General features: G+C 35.4%; 1 protein-coding gene across 1 annotated transcript in view; it reads right to left on the reverse strand.

Annotated features, from left to right (window-relative positions):
• WDR7 (WD repeat domain 7) overlaps positions 1-18047 on the reverse strand; it is a 337551-nt gene that overhangs the window by 225908 nt on the left and 93596 nt on the right. Inside the window, exons 16-17 of the mRNA XM_040632480.1 lie at positions 9985-10754; positions 8610-8698 (exon numbers count right to left, since the gene is read on the reverse strand). Coding sequence (XP_040488414.1) covers positions 8610-8698; positions 9985-10754 — 859 coding nt within the window. The remainder of the gene's footprint in view (positions 1-8609; positions 8699-9984; positions 10755-18047) is intronic.

The following is an 18047-nucleotide window of genomic DNA, read 5'->3' on the forward strand; positions in this document are numbered from 1 at the left end:
ATATATATATATATATATATATATATATAACATAAAGAATTTCTATTTTATGAAGTAATAGTATATTTGAACATTTTAAAAGCAAAGGGAGAGGAACTGCCACTTCTGGACAAGATGGAATAACATGAAACAGATTTATAATTCCATCCAGAACAACTCCCCCCCCCCAACCAAATACATAAAACAATGGTTTCAAACCACTGGACGTCAAGTGATAATGAACTGAGAGTCAGGAGTTGGGAGACAAACAGCACTATGATTGCCCCAGCTTATTGTCCTATGGAAGTTTCTAGACCAAGATACAGGAAGGAGGATTGAGGGAGAGCCCCACAGTTTCCCTGAGTTGAAGAGACAGAACTGAGAGTCTCAGGAAACCAGAGCAGCTAGAATCCATAGGACAGAGAGAAGAGAACTTCAAAGATCAGGTTCTTCAGATGTCCGCCTCGAATATTCAGAGTACTGATCAGTTCTTGTGTGTAAAGAAACTATAAGGTCAAAGACCATGTTGCTCCCACCAACCAGACTGGAAAATTAATAATTCATGGGGTACTGGACAGAGTACTCAGGAAGCTCTTGCCTCAGTAATGGGAAATTAGCCTTAGATAGAGCATGACTCCAAATGCACCTAACAAATCAAAAGCAAGACCAGAAAAAGATCAAACTGTTTCCAAGCAACTTAACTGCATCCAGAATATAGCTTACAAAAGAAAAAAAAAAAAAAAAAGATTTATAACAATATAAAAATCTTCAGTACTCAACCAGGTAAAATTCAAATATCTTTTTTTGGTAATATTTTATTATTAACAAATTTTAAACAAATTTTTTAAGTTCCAAAAATAATACAGAAAATTCTTATCCTCCCCTCACCAACCCCTCTAATGGAAGGATCTTACAGAAGTCCAGGACAATGATCAGACCCAGGAAATGATCATTAGTATATAACACTATAGAGCAAGCAACAGATCTTACTAGAATTTTTCTGGTTCTCCACTAATATCCTTTTTCTTTTTTCTTTCTTTTTTTTTTTTTTACTAATATCTTTTTTCTTTTTTTTTATAATAATTTTTTATTATGTTATGTTAGTCACCATACAGTATATCCTTAGTTTTTGATGTAATGTTCCATGATTCATTATTTGCATATAACACCCAGTGCACCATGCAATACATGCCCTCCTTAATACCCATCACTGGCCTATCCCAAATCCCCCACCCCCCTCCCCTCTGAAGCCCTCAGTTTGTGGACTCTGGGAAACAAACTGAAAATTCAAATATCTGCCATTTAACGATGATTACCAAGCATGTGAGGAAGCAGGAAAGCACAGTACATAATGAAGGGGAAAAATCAATTAAAAATCAACCCCAAATGACAGAAATGTCAAAACTATCAAGTAAGGGTATTAAAAGTTATTATAACTATAGGTAATACATTGAAAAAAGTTACATAGAGACAATGAGGATATAAAAAGATACACATCAAAATTGTGGACATGCAAATCATAATATCTGAGATGAAAAATACACTGGTTGGGCTTAATACCAGGCTCGATAGTGGCAAGAAAACATGAATGAACTTGAAGACATTGCAAGAGAAACTACCTATTGAAAACACAGAGAGGAAAAAAAATCCAAAAATAAAGCATCAGTGATCTATGAAACAATTTCAAGTGACCCAATGTACATGTAATTTGAGTCCACTAAAGAGAGAAGAGAGGAGAGAATAGAAAGAATATTTGGAGAAATAATGGTTAAAAAATGCTTTAATGAAAACTATAAAAATAAGAAGCTCAATAAACCTCAGCCTCAAGAAACATAAGGAAAACTACACCAAAGCACTTCATAAGCAAATGGCCCAAAACCAATAACAAAGAGAAAATCTTTAAAACAACAAGAGTTATAAAGTATAAAAAAAAAAATTTAAATGTTATATAGGAAAATACAGATGACATCAGATTTCTTGTTAAAAACAAAGCAAAAGAGGGGGCACTTGGGTGGCTCAGTCAGTTGAGCATCTGACTCTTGATTTTAGCTCAGGTTGTGATCTTGCAGTCCTGGGATCAAGCCCTGCTTCAGGCTCCACCCTGAGCTTGGAGTCTGCTTATCCCTCTCCCTCCCCATGCTCACATGTGCTCTCATGTGCACACTCTATGTCTCTCTCATGAATAAATAAGTCTTTAAGAAAAACAAAACAAAGAAAGTAAGAAAACAACAGAGTATCATCTGTTAAGTACTGAGAGATACAAATGGTCAACTGAGAATTCTACACCAGACAAAAATATCTTTCAAAATCAAAAGCAAATAAAGATGTTTTCAGATGTGAAGCTGAAAGAACAGCAGACCTTCACTACAAAAAATGTTTACTTCAAGCACACAAAAAAAAATTATACCAAACAAAAATCTGGATCTACAAAAAGGAATGAGGAACACCCAAAATGGTAATTACACAGTTAAATATATTGGTTTTTTCTTTATTTAAATCTCTTTCAAATACAATTAACTGTTAAATAATACTGATTTGAAGAGTTTATAAAATACATAAATGTAAAATAGAAGACAAAAATAGAATAAAGGTCAGGAAGTAAAAAATGCAAGTATAACATTTTAGTTTTTATATTCAATGTTAATGGTATAACATCACTTGGAGCTACACTACAAATTAAAAGATCTATGTTGACTAGAAACTCTTAAGATAACCACTAAAATAACAAAATAAAGAATTAGCTTATAAGCCAATAAAAGAGATAAAGTGAAATCATAAAAGAAATACAGCATTAATCTGAAAAACAGCAGAAAAAGGAGAAGAAGGAACAAAGAACAAATGAGCAAGGAGAAAAAAATAGCAGAATGACAGATTCAAATCCAACTATGTCAAGAACCACATTAAATGTAAATGGCTTAAACACTACAGTAAAAAAGTAGGCCATACTGCCTATAAGAAACACAGTTTAAATGTAAAGAAAAGTAGGACAGGAAAATATATGTCATGCTAATAACGGTAACCAAAAACACTAAACTGGTTATATTATTATAAACAAAGTACATTTTCAAAGCAAAAGATATTATCAAGGATAAAGAGGTAATTTCATAATGATAAAAGTAAAAAAAAAATCAGTAAGATAAGGTTTATGTACCTAATAAGAGAGGTTTATAACACATGAAGCAAAAAATAATGGAAATGCAAGGAGGAATAATCAAAACCACAATCACTGCCAGACTACTCAGGGGAGAAGAGAAAAATCATAAACTATGAATAACAGAAATGAGAGAGGGGCTACCATTTCAATTCCTACAGATATGATATTAAAAGAAAAATAAGACAATATTAAACTTTTTTCCAATAACTTTGACACAAAATATCAAAGTTCACCCAAGTAGTAATAATAAAAAAAGTCTAACTAACCCTATATCTATTAAAGCATTTAAATTTGTAGTTAAAACCTTTCCCATAAAGAAAACTCCAGGCCCACATACTTTCACTAGTGAATTCAGATCAAACAAATAAGGAATAATATCAGTTCTATACAAACACTTCCAGAAAATACAAAGAAAAGGGGGGGGGGCACGAAATAACATCCTAACTCCTGTGAGACCAGCCTTATCCTGTTACCAAAACTGAACAAAGAACATTATCAGAAATGAAAATTGTAGACTAAAATCCCTCATAAACATAACATAAACTCTTAACAAATTTTAGCAAGTCATATACAATAATCTATAAGAAGAATAATTGATAATGACCAAGTGTGGTCTACCATAGATCTCAAGGTTGTTTTAAAATTCAAAAGTTCATGTACTTTGTCTTAAAAAAATAAAGAAAATCATTTGCTAATTTCAACAGATGCAGAAAAATCATCTGACAAAATCTAACATCCATTCATAATTTTAAAAATCTCAGCAAACTAGGAATAGGGGGTAACTGCCTTAACATCCTTCTCATCTAAGAAAAACCTGCAGCTAACATCATACTTAATAAAGACTTCGTGCTTTATCCCATGGATTAGAAATGAGGCAAGGATGTCTGCTCTAACTTCTTTAATTCAACATCATTCTCTAACTCCTTACCTACACGATAAGGTAAGAAAACTAAAATTCAAACTGACTGAAAAGAAGCAAAATTGACTTTATTCACAGATAACATTATTTGGGGCATATACTCTGAAGGAAGAAGGGCTAAGAATTGGTAAGTTACCATCCATCTTAGGAAGTTAGAAATAAACAGCATATGAACTACAAAAGACATAGGAGAAGAGCAGACTTCAGTAAGATGGGAAAAAATATGCACTTAGAAAGGATAAACAAAGGCACAGAGGATTCATTAAAATAATAAAATTAATAAATCCCTGATGAGAATGATCAGGGAAAAAAAAAAGGAAGATACAGATGATTAACATCAGGAATAAAAATGGTGGTATCACTACAGATATTAAAGAAATTTAAAAGATAATATCTTTTCAAATGACAACAAATTTAAAAGAATTAGAAAAATCGCTAAATATGTACTACTCAATGAAACTGACATAAGAAATAGAAAATCTGAAGTATCACATGAAAATGAAAGAAATTAAACCCAGAATTTTAAAATTTCCCACAAAGAAACTCTACATCTAAATCCATCAAATTCTACTGCACATTTATGGAAGAAAGAATGCCAATCTTACACAAATTCTACCTGAAAACAGAAAAAAAGAAAAGATTCCCTAATCCATTTTTTGAAACCTGAATAATGTAACACTTTATAAGAGCATTAGAAGAAAGGCAAACTGGGGTGTTTGGGTGGTTCAGCTGGTTAAGTGTGTAATTCTTGATCTCAGCTCAGGTCTTGATCTCAGGGTTGTGAGTTCAATCTCTGTGTTAGGCTCCATGTTAAAAAAAAAAAAAAAAAAGGAAGAGGAAGAAGCGAAAACTTTTTCCTGAATAAAAAATATTAAGCCAAATTCAACAATATATAAGATGATAGTACATCACAACAAAATAAAAGGAAAAATTATATAATCATCTCAATAGATACAGAAAATGCATGAAAAAACCCAACATACATGATGATAAACACTTAGCAAAGAAATAATGGAAAGTTAATTTCTTAAAAATTACCTGTAAAAAGCATACAGGAAATATGATAATTATGAAAGCTTTCCCAAAGGGAAAACATTGGGAATAGAGGAAGTATCCCACATGACTGTTCATATAGTCAAAGTAATCCACAAATAAAGTATTACAAATAATGGGTGAATTTAGCATGACTGCTTGATACAAGGACAACATACAAATAAAATCTGCATTTCTGTGCCAGAGGCACAAAAAACAAAACATTCCATAGCAGTTACAAGAATATTTTAAAAATCCTTATCTAGGAAAAATCTAAATAAAAAGTATGTAAGACCTATACACAGAAAACTATAAAAGAGTACAATAGCTAAATGAGACCTAAATAAAGGAATATGCTGAATTGAATACATTGAATATACTGAATGAATGAATCCCACAAAGATATTAATTCTCCCCAAACTCATCTATAAATTCAATAAAATTGCAGTTGAAATCACAATAGGTCTTTATAACAACTGAGAAACTAGCTCTAAACTAACAATTGAGATAGTCAAAGAAACGAGAATAGCCATGACATTCTTTAAGAATAAGGTGGGAAGACTCTATCTGCTGAATACCAAGTCCTACTACAAAGCTACAGGAATTAAGGCACAAGAATACACAGCAAATCAATGGGCTCAAACAGCCCCAGAAACAGATCATATAGAAGAACATTTTATTTATGACAAGGATGGCACTGCAAAGCAGTGGGGAATGAATCATCTCTTTAATAAATCATGCTGGACCAATCTGGTATTGTATAGAGGAGAAAAACGAAACAGGACCCCTGCTTCCCATTATACCCAAAAATGAATTCTAGGAAGATTATAGATCTAAATAAAAAGGGTAAAACAATAAAGCTTCTAAAACAGAAAAATATTCTCATGGTTATGAGGGTAGGCATATCAGGGTAACTTCTTAAACAGGACACAAAAATATTAATCGTAAGTGAAAAAATTGATATATTAAATTCCACTGAAGTTGAGAGATGCTGAATTTCAAAGATAGGAGTGAAAGGCAAATAAATATTTGTGATATATATAACAAAGGGCTCATATCAAGGATAGTCACTGATCAACCCTTACAAGTCATTTAAAAAAACCCAAAACAACCTAATAGACACACATGAGTTGAACAGGCACTTCACAAAAGAACATATAGAAATGAGCAATAAACATACCAAAAAAGTATTCAACCTTGATGGGAATTGGGGAATGTAAATTAAACACATGAGAGACTCCTGCACATACATCAAAATGGCTAAAGTGAAAGAGATGGAAAATATTCAGGGTTGGCTAGCATAGCTCACCAATGGTGTATGAGACTTTTTGTTGCTCCATATCCTAGCCAACCCAGTATTTTCCATCTTTTTCACTTTAGCCATTTTGATGGATGTATATTAGTCACTCACTTAGGAAAACATCATAATATTATCTGCTAAAGCAAAAGAGAGACATATGCAGAAATTCCACTTTTAGTTATATACACAACGGAAATACTGATAAGGTACATTAAGATTCAAACGCAAGAGGGGCGCCTGGGTGGCACAGCGGTTAAAGCGTCTGCCTTCGGCTCAGGGTGTGATCCCGGCCTTACGGGATCGAGCCCCACATCAGGCTCCTCCGCTATGAGCCTGTTTCTTCCTCTCCCACTCCCCCTGCTTGTGTTCCCTCTCTCACTGGCTGTCTCTATCTCTGTCAAATAAATAAATAAAATCTTTAAAAAAAAAAAAGATTCAAACGCAAGAATGTTTGCGGATTTATGAAAAACAACGAAAACAATTCAAATGTCTATTGACAGGAAAATGGATGAAGAAACTGTGGTCTACTCAATCCACAGAATACTACAGAGCAATAAAAATGAACAATGAAAATGAGTGAACCTCGAACACAGTATCATCGATAAATCTCACAAAAGAAGCCAAACACAAAATACATACTCCATGACTGATGGAATTCATATAAAATTCAAAGCACAGCAAAACTAAACTACAGTGTTTAGGGCTTTAAACTTAGGTGGTATAACTCCAAAGAAAAGAAAGGAAGGGGGCACATAATGACTGCGAGGGAACATACCAGCAACTTCTGACGTGATGGCAATGTTCGATTTCTTGGCCACAGACGTAGTTACAAGGGAGTTTGGCATGTAAAAGTCACTGAGCTACATGTTTTTGTTTTGCACACTTTTCTGTACATGGATTTCACACATACACAAGTATAAAAAGTTATCCAACCAAAACTTTTCTATAACATACAATTATTTTATGATAGTTTACATTAATTTTAATCAGATGAAGGGTAACAAAAGGGGTGAGCATGTGGGGTTGGAATGAACGATGGGAATGGGGGTAGAGAATGTGGGAGCTTATCTTCCATTATTAGAAGCCAACAGATAGTGCCTGAAACTGAAAATCAGGCATCTATTTAAAGATACTAAATACCAAATAATAAGCTAAGAAAAAGAAAAGTATTTGTCTTAGGGAAGGGAAAAATTGTTTAAAAAAAAAAAGAAAAAAGAAAAAAAATCTTTAAAACCTAAAACAAACAAAAAAACCAAAAACAAACAAAAAAAACCTATGGAAAAAAAGACCCTGAAGTCCCCATTTACAAACAGAACTTTCCTCATCCCATCTCTTGCTCACTTCTTCACTTCTACCACATTCTGAGAGAGTCAGCATTGACTCTCAGCCTAAAAGAAAGCTCTCTAAGCAGAAATGACCTCCCACCCCCCAATTCTGGTTGCCTCATTTGCCACTCTCACAATGAACATAAAAGATAACATTGGAAGAGAAACTCAACTTTTTCTTCATCCGCGAAAAACAAAGCTGTAGACAAAAATTAAGATATAATGACGTAAATAAAAAGAAAGGATTTCCACTTGTGGATTACAAGACGGGAACTGCTGTCAAACAGCAGAATAGATTCCGTATGAAAATACGAATTTAAATATTTCTAAATGTAGTTTAAAAATAGGTACAACTTTTATTTTATTTATTTTATTTTTATTTTTTTAAAGATTTTATTTATTTATTTGACAGAGAGAGAGAGACAGCCAGCGAGAGAGGGAACACAAGCAGCAGGAGTTGGGAGAGGAAGAAGCAGGCTCCCAGCAGAGCAGGGAGCCCGATGCGGGGCTCGATCCCAGGACCCTGGGATCACGACCTGAGCCGAAGGCAGACGCTTAACGACTGAGCCACCCAAGCGCTCCAAGGTATAACTTTTAAAGTCAAGATACACACAATTAACACACTAGTGTTGTCAAGTTAAGGTGCCCTAATTCATAAAAATTAGGTCAAAGACAGTACAATAAAATTATGTGAAATATGCTCATTTATCAGTTTCTAAATAAATCTGATTTATTTTTAACTGACATCTTAATTATCCATATTTACATCTGGAATATAACAACTTATCTCTCTTTTAACAATATGAGACAAACAAAATGTTATGATTATACATTAGCTATGCCTTCTCAGTTTCTACAGCTGAAATGTCAGGTCAATTACTTAATAAGATTTAATTTTACCTTGTTTAATCTGTCCTTGCACAACATTACTGGCAGTTGGAGGGGAACCCCTTGCCTTAGAAAGGTCTGGGGTGCTTGGTCGAGGTGGCCTTTAAAAAGAAGAAAATATACGTATATATACATCATACTTTCATATTTCCAGAACCATTTAAAATATTAAATTTTCTAATCCCAAATGAATTGCAAAAGAAACATGTTTATACATAACATTTTCAATTTACCAATTTTCCAAAAAGATGTTTTTTTCTGTTTTGCACCTAAAAAGATTTTCCTTTTCAAATCTTAATACATTGAATGATTAGCAAACAGCAAGTAAAAATTTTACATCTACAATTTATGCTTTATACTAATTTAAGAAATATTTCTGAACAGTTTAATGTACTACCACTGACAAATACGTAATTAGTCCTTCTTTCTTTGATATTAGCATGCTGAGATTTTAGCCCTCCCTATATTATTGGTCCAAATGAATTCATGGGACAATACAGTGAGTCTAAAAGAATTCATCCTTAAAATCTGAAGAAGGTAATAAGGCTTTAGAAATCTTGGACTCCAGAGGCAGTCTGTCTCATTGTGAATTCTCGTGACACCACTTACTACTTGTGTGACCTTGGACACATTACTTAACCTGTGTCTCAGTTCCTTATCTATAGTAAAAGAATAATAACAGTACCTACCTTGTAGGGTTAAGAGCATTAATGAAATAGTATCTATAAAGTACTTACAACAGAACTAGATACAAGGTAAATACTACCTAGTATTTTTTTTTTTTATTTCTCAATATGATCAACCCTCAATAAAGTATGATAAAACCACAGTTTAAAAAGTTGTCTTCATGACTTCTGGAAAATAGGTAACAGCAAATCAGGTTAGATATTCCTGAAATATTAAAATAATACTCACCTACAATTAAAAAAGTTGTTTTCTCTCTTCCAGTTGAAAAATTCTGACTAAACTTCTCACAAAATTCTGAAGCTAATTACTGAACACCTATCACTCATTACATATAAGTCATAAAGAAGCATTTCAACCAAATATACATTTTGAATTAAATGTCAATGCAAACTTTAAGTAGATACAATTCTAAGATTATATTTACTGAAGAGCTAGTCTATAATTCACTTACTAAAGCTGAACTAAGTTTAAACAGCTACGTAGTATGAGTAAAGATTAAACTGTGTAATTTTATCATGCTTTAAATCATGCATGCTGTGTTTTAAAATTTCAAGGGAAACATTGAAACGACACAAAAATGCTAAGGTGGGCAGAGCCAAAAAAAAAAAAAAAAGTAAACAGTGAGAAAAATAAAACAGGTTTTATTCTTTTTTTTTTTTTTTTGAAATGTGAGAATAAAATCAAACTATCATGGTCACACCTGGTAGGACCCTTCTTCATGTGATCACCAATAAAAGTTGCATTGGTCATACTCATTAACGTATTTGCCAAAGATATGATAGACAGGAGATGCTGTGTGGTGACGGCTCGGGACACTCCGTAAGTTCCCTTTCCGACGCTCTCGGTTGCTGGCAGCTTCCTTCCTACTTCTGCTTTCCCATGTGACAGTTTCCGAGCAGGCTGATTATAACCAGGAAGCATCAGGGACATATGACCTCCTCTCGATAGGAGACCAAAAGATACTGTGCAATGTGGTTTCAGCATTCCAAGGCGATCAAGACAAACTTCATCCAGAACTTCATTTAAACCCCAGGCATGAAGACACGACATGAACAATTTTGCAGTGTCCATCGTTAAATTATATTCTAATAAGGTCAACGGTTTAGACTTGCTGGCCCGATACTCTGGATCACTCTCTTCTCTTCTCTGCCTCATCATCTCCTCATCCTCCTCTTCATCATCAAGGAGATGTTCCTTTATGTTCTCTTTGATAGTTTCTTTCACTTGTTGGAAGAGAACTGCTGCTCGTTTTCCAGTTAAAAAAGAGCCCCCTTTGTCTGAACTGCCAGATGCTTTTTGCAAATTCTCTGGGGAAATAAGCGCAGTATTCGGCCTAGAGGCTTCTTCAGTCAGGAGTTGAATAATCAACGCTTCCACATCAAAGAAAAGCACATGTATGTCCGGGTCTGTTAGGTTTGTCTTTATTGCTTGAACCATCAGGGAGTTATGAGAATATTTAGGCAAATTTCCCTGCAATAAACATGTTTAAAAAATGGTTATAATATAAAACGTTTAATTGCATACATTCATGAATGAGCATTAAACACAGGAATTTGAATGCATATTAGGCTATTTAGGTACCTCTATCATTAAAAGTAACACACGAACTTTGCCAATCAGCAGTGTGTAAAAGATATGAATTTAAAAGAGAATTTTAAGCTGAAACAATTATAAAATGGTCAATTAATTTTTTAAAAACAAGAAAAATTTGTTATTGAAGCAGGGAGTCTTTTTACTCATAGAACAGATTAAAATTTGTTTCAATAACCTCTATGCAAATTCTCTGAGAATGAACTACTGGTCCACCTGAAAGAAGAATCCATTCATCAGGGTGACTCATCCCTTAAGTTGCTGTACCATCAAATCCCTCCTTTTTACCTTCGCTCTCTCCCTGTTCACAAATTCTTTTCCCTCAATAGAGAACATGCTCAGGTCTCCTTAGATTCTGAAAAGGAGTGTTGTCCTTTGACCATGCTCCCTCTTCTACTGATCTCTTTCCCCCTCCACAGCCCCTTTTAGCCAAATGTACGGAAAGTGGGCGGCTAATCCAAGGAAACCTCAGTCCCACTCCCCCTTGAGCTCTTTGCAGTATCTGACGTTATTCCCCTTCCCAACTCTGAACCACCCTTCTCAGCAGTCAGCTGCCCTGAAAACCCATTCTTCCTCCCACATTAGGACTAACATCTGTGGCTCCCTAATTTCCATCATCAGCCAGACCAGCCTCCTGGAGTTTCAATCCTCTACTTACAACTGCTTGTATCTAGATGTCCCATAGCACCTCATGGTCAATGTGTCCTGATGTTCACCCTGCCACTGAGCCTGCTGTGCCTCCCAGACCATCAGTGGAGGATCGTTCCCCTTCCATTCTATCCCTATACCACTGTCACCACATTTGGACACTTATTTTCTCGTCTCAGGGGGTTCACTGCCCCTAGTGTCTCCTTACTCCAACGCAACTCCACAGAGCCACAAGACTTCTTTCTGAAGCACAGTCATATCACTCTTTCGCCAAAAAGTTGCCATTATTATGGGTTATGAAGAGAAATGGAAAATACAGATTAAAAACTAAATCAAAATATAGGTGAATATATCTGATCTCAAGATGAGAAAGAGCTTTCCAAACACACTTAAATTTAAAATTCACTACTATAAAAATATTAAAAGGTAAGCAAGAAATAGGAAAATGTGCCATAAATAAGACTGATAGGGTTACAGTCTATATAAATATTTCTTAAAATCGGCAAGAAAAATACTAATGCCCAAATAAAAAGGGGGGAATACCATAAAGATCAAGGATAATTCACAGTAAAAGAAACAAAGAGTCAATAAATATAGGGAAAAACCAGCTCAAACTAGTTGTCAAGGAAATAACTGTTAAAATAACCACAAGATACCATTTATAAAATTAGCACACAGTAAACACTAAAAACTACTTAGCCAAAAGTACAATGAAAGTCAAACCCACATACTGCAGGCATGAATTTAAATAGCAGCCTTTTAGAAGAGCAATGTGGCAAAATACTTTGCAAGACCTTTAGACAGTTTGATCCAGTGCATTTCTTTCTAGAACCCTATCCAAAATAGTCAGAAATACAGACACGGATTTATGTACAAAGATGTTCAGTGAAATGGTAGTGATTATTTTAAATTGAAGCCTAAATAATCTAACAATAAGGAAAGAGATAAATAATTTAAGTGTAGCCATATAATAGAATAAATACTGCAATCACTACAAATCCTGCTCTCTGGGCACATTTAACCACATGGCAAAATTTCCTGTTCCAAATTTTTTTTAAGACTTTTATTAGAGAGAGAGAGAGAGAGAGAGAGAGAGAGAATGAGCGGGGGGAGGAGCAAAGGGAGACGGAGAAGCAGACTCCCCGCTGAGCAGGAAGCCAGACCTGGGGCTCGATCCCAGGACCCCGAGATCATGACCTGGGCCGAAGGCAGTCTCTTAACCAACAGAGGCAGCCACGCACCCCTCCTGTTCCAATTTTAAGTGAGATAAAATTACACACACGCACATGCACACACACAAACACAAACACACAGAGTATGGTTCTAATTTCACTTATTTACTGCTTAAGTATATATTTGAGCATGGTGAGAAACACTGGGGAGAAATACATGAAAACACTGTTAATTACACTTTGTGGTGGAATTATAGAATATTTTCTTTTTTCTTTATATTTCCNNTACATTTCTTAAATGGTATACAGTCAATATATATTATTTTCATAATCAGAAAATAAAGCTCCAGGATAAAATACAAAATTCTTCAGCACAACATTCAAGGCCCATTACAGTCTGATACCAAATATTTTTCCAGCTTTCACAAACAGGCTCTCGCACCATAACCATGGTCTCCTACCCATTAATCCTTTTATCTATTCCTTTTTCTAAAATACTCTTCTTTGTTCTATTCTAATCCCTTCTCTTGCACCAAGACCCTAATTCTCCCAAGGAAAGTTAGTCCGCAATGAATACAGCTCCCATAACATTTTATATCTACTATACATCACAAATGTATACACCTTGGCTATGTCGATATCATTAGGTATTTTACACATTTACATTTTCCTATACTCTATGGGAACTAGCTATGTTTTACGCATCTTGTGTAACTCTATCGGAGTACCCAGAAGAATGAAATAAAAAAAATTATAAAATTATTTTAAATTGCTAATCAACTCTTCTATCATAAAATTATAACAAATCCCCTTAACTGGTCTCTCTTCTGTCTCAATCCTTCTCCCATCTGATCATGTTTCTTCCTAGCTGAAGGGGCTTCAATAGCATTTTATTTTATTTTATTTTTTTAAAAGATTTTATTTATTTATTCGACAGAGATAGAGACAGCCAGCGAGAGAGGGAACACAAGCAGGGGGAGTGGGAGAGGAAGAAGCAGGCTCATAGCGGAAGAGCCTGATGTGGGGCTTGATCCCATAATGCCAGGATCACGCCCTAAGCCGAAGGCAGACGCTTAACCGCTGTGCCACTCAGGCGCCCCCTTCAATAGCATTTTATAATCCAAGGATACAATCTTTGCAAAGACTTCTTTGCAAAGCACAAAACATCTTCCAAAATACACTGCTGCCTACTCCTCTCTATTTCATCTCTAGCCACGACCCCTATATCTTCTACTACAGCCCAATTAAATCACTTGCATTTTTTTTTATTTTTTATTTTTATTTATTTGGGAGAGAGTGAGCATGAGGAGGAGGAGGAGCAGAGGGAGAGGGAGAAGCAGACTCCTCACTAAGCAGGGAGCCTGACGTGGGGCTCGATCTCAGGACCCAAGGATCATGACCTGAGCTGAAGGCAGACGCCTAACCAACTGAGTCACCCAGGAGCCCCTAAACCACCTGTAACTTCCAGAACCATGCAGTGTCACACGTTTGTGCCTTTGCTTATGCCAGGATGATGCTCCTTTCTCATTCTTCTTAAAACCCCTCAAGTCGTACTTTACCCATCCTTTGAGAGGCATTTCCCGGATGTTAACTAGACTTCCTGTAGTGATCATTTCACAATATATACAAATATATATCATCACGTTGTATACCTGAAACTAATGAAATGTTGTAGGTCAATTATATGTCAATTAAAGAAAAATGTAAAAAAAAAAAAAAAGTCTCAAGTGGCTGCTCTTCCAAAAATCATTTCCATAATTATTACTAATTCTGCCTCCTTTACTTAAACCTCTGTTCTGAACTGAATCATGTTTAAAGGAAGGTAGGAAATAATTTCTAAATCACAGCTTAAGAACCTAAAGGGCGTAAGTAATATAAATTTATATTCTACAAAATATAACTTAAAAAAGCCAAGACTTTCTGAATTTCATTCCCGTATTTAATTCATTTGTTACACATTTGCCTGTGTTTGTGCAAGACACTGGAGATACAAAGACAAACAAGATGATTTTCTAGTCATGGAACTCAAACCTCACAGCTAGATAATGGCATATAAAGACACCATGATAATGTAGTAAGAATGGTGCTCTGAAGAAAGGAGGATTGCAAGGGACGACAGGGACACAGCAGAGAAAGCACCAACTCCACCCTGGGTGACCAGGGAGAGCCCCTCCGAAGGCGTAACTATGAAAGGGCAGAGAGAGAGCAAAATGTGAAAAAGGATAAAGGATAAAAAAAAAAGTGACAGGATGGATGTTGATGAAGCCGCAGATGACCAAGAGAAAGAATGCAAGGGATGGTTCAAAGAGAACACAGGGGTTCACACTAAGGCTTGCAGGCTTGGGAGTCATTAAAAGCAGTGCTTCTCTCGGAATCACTAGGGCTATTTGTTAAAATACAGCTTCCTGGGCCTGATATCAGGCCTGAATCAGTATGAATAGACCTGAATGGATCAGAACCTGCCTAATGAGAACCCCAGACAACTTCACGCTGCAGTACAGTTTGAGAACTATCATCTAACGGCTTTAAAAAAGTGGAACAACATGATCAAATTGAATTTTATAGATGTTTATCCACCAGCAATGTTGGCTGAAAAGATCAGAGTCATGAATATGAATTGGAAGGAAACAGAAGCCGTCCAGATGAGGGGAGATAAAAGTATGCAACAGTACTGAGAATGTACAAGATGGGATGGGGTGAAGAATGTGTACATTACCCTTTTATTTCTAACACCACTGTGCTTCATGTTTGTTTTCTCAAATGCTGAATGTGTAATGTCAAACACTATGCTTAATTGCTTTGTACAATTTGAATGACAAAGTTATTTGTAATACATTATATCTAATATATTATTGCTATGAAAATTAATATTGATAGCTACCACATACTAAGTTGCTGCTATGGCCCGGGCACTATGCTGGGCATTAGGGTTCATCATACCACAGAAAAAGGTAAAACATCATCTTTTAACAACTGTAGGTAGACAGGCATGTCACTATGTATGAGGGAATAGGTAACAACAGCATCAGGTAAAATCAAGAGCCCACCATAGTACATTAGTAAATATTGTCTTTCCAGTAAAGATCTACAAAATTCTAATAGGAGAAAGGGAGATCATTGCTACCAAAGCATGTAAAATCAAACATGTTTGGTAAGGAAATTATTGAGGCAGCAAGAGTGGCTTGAAGAAAAGAGAAGGCAAGAGTGAGTACACAAGGTCAGCTTTTAAGCTCTCTCCTCTGATGTCAACCACATCTGTGCCCCTTTCAGCACCCCAAGATCCGCTCTGGTTCTGTCTCTTTCCGGGAGGTGTGCCAGCAGACAGCCCATGTGCTTGGACAACTGAAAGGTTATCTAGTATCTGGTACTACGATATCTAGATGTGATTGTGTGCGACTCCTCTTATCACAACCTCTCAGTGCTGCTGATTGTGTCACCATGGAAAAACTGTACCTACGAGCAAGCCACAGTCAAAAAAAGAGAGTGAAAAACAGAAAGCATCAATAAAAGCAGATGAGAATAGAGGGAGACTGAAGGAAAGAAGGAGAAAATGACTCATCCCCAAGTCCTGCATACGACCTGTTGACACCTGTCAATGGATTTTACTGACTTAAAGGCTTATTACAACAAAATACAGATACCTAGCAAATTTGTGAGGGTAAGACTTTAGCTAAGTGCACCGAGATGGCAGAGTTGATCACAGACCTGTTTGATATTCTAATATGTCAAACTAAGATTAGCTAAAGAAAAAAGAGCAGAAGCATCTATCAAACTCCAAGGATCTCTTAGCTTAATCATAAGATATACATATCTAGAACAAACTAACGCATTCAAATCATTTTATAGTCTTAACAATTTCACATACAGATTACCTAACCCTGGAAATTCTTTACCAGGAATGTTAGTATGCTTGTTCTGTCACCTTTATTAAGAACATCTGAAATGTGAGCTTTCAAATTCCTTTTTACATTATCGTGGCAGAACATTAAATTCAACAAATACTTGTGGAGTGTCTACTATATGCAAGATGCTTGGAAGAAAATAAAGCCTTTGTACTTAAGGCAATAATTTCAAAACTTACTTGAAAAAGGGCAGCAAGAAAAGCTAAATCATAAAATATATCCAAATGAAATGGTCTCAAATTTGCTAGTAAAACTCAATCGTAAATGCAAAAGACACACAATGTACTTAAGAAGCTAGTAAGACAGATCGATTTGACATTTTCATTGTAAGTGTTAAGCCTATTACAACGTTATATCTGTATACAGGAAAATACAGATTTAGCCATTTCAAATACTAGATAAAGAACTTGACTTAAAATATTACAGAAATGCAATAATAGGAAAAAATTATTGGATTGCTTGCTCATCACTGCAAGCAAACCTGTGGCAATCACATTAAGAGTAGCAGGTAAAATTGTATCCCAAGTGAAAAACCTAAGGAAAATGACAGAACTATGATCAGGAGATTAATCCTTATTCAAGCCCAGATATTTTTCAGCATATACACACACAAGCACATGATAAGCAGCACTGCCGGCAACAAGAAAACAACTTACAATCTGCAAAGGAGAAAATGTTGATGTATCCTTGTTATAACATTTATCATTATTATATATTTGAATACATGCTAGGTTAAATCATGTCTGCTGAAACACCTGGTAGCTTTGTCCCCTAATACCGTCGTTATAATGATATTTTAAGCATATGTCATTTTATCCGATGACTTAGAGAAATTTAGAATGTTGGCAATATTTCACTCTTGCATTATTCACTTCAATGGTCCTGATTTTAAAACTTATTTCTGAATCATTTTTTAATGTCACAGTTTTCAGGACTATTTCTAAAGTTACCTAGTAAAATAATTTTTTTTCCTGAAAATGCATGGAGTCCAATCTATAATACCAAACAGTCCAAATTTCTACCTAAACATAACTTTTATTTGTGCCAGTGAGCATTAAACACATGCTGATTTGGGGGCACATGGGTGGCTCAGTCAACTAAGTGTCTGCCTTTGGCTCAGGTCACGATCCTGGGGTCCTGGGATCAAGCCCCACATGGGGCTCCCTGCTCGGTGGGGAGCCTGCTTCTCCCTCTCCCTCTCCCGCTCCCCCTGCTTACGCTCTCTCCCTCTTTCTCTCAAGTAAATAAAATCTTTAAAAAGAAAAAACCCAGCTGATTTTGATGCTAATGTGTAAAGCAGACAAGTAAGTGATTTAAAAAAAAAAAAATCTGAATCTGTATTGAAAGCAGAGATCGAGGGATACTAAGAAATGTTATATATCTAACATACACACACACACATATACACATGTGCACATGTGCTTCTATAAATATCAACACTGAGTCCTAAA

This window comes from Ursus maritimus, unplaced genomic scaffold, assembly GCF_017311325.1.
Source record: "Ursus maritimus isolate PB19 unplaced genomic scaffold, ASM1731132v1 scaffold_18, whole genome shotgun sequence".
Lineage (NCBI taxonomy): Eukaryota > Metazoa > Chordata > Mammalia > Carnivora > Ursidae > Ursus > Ursus maritimus.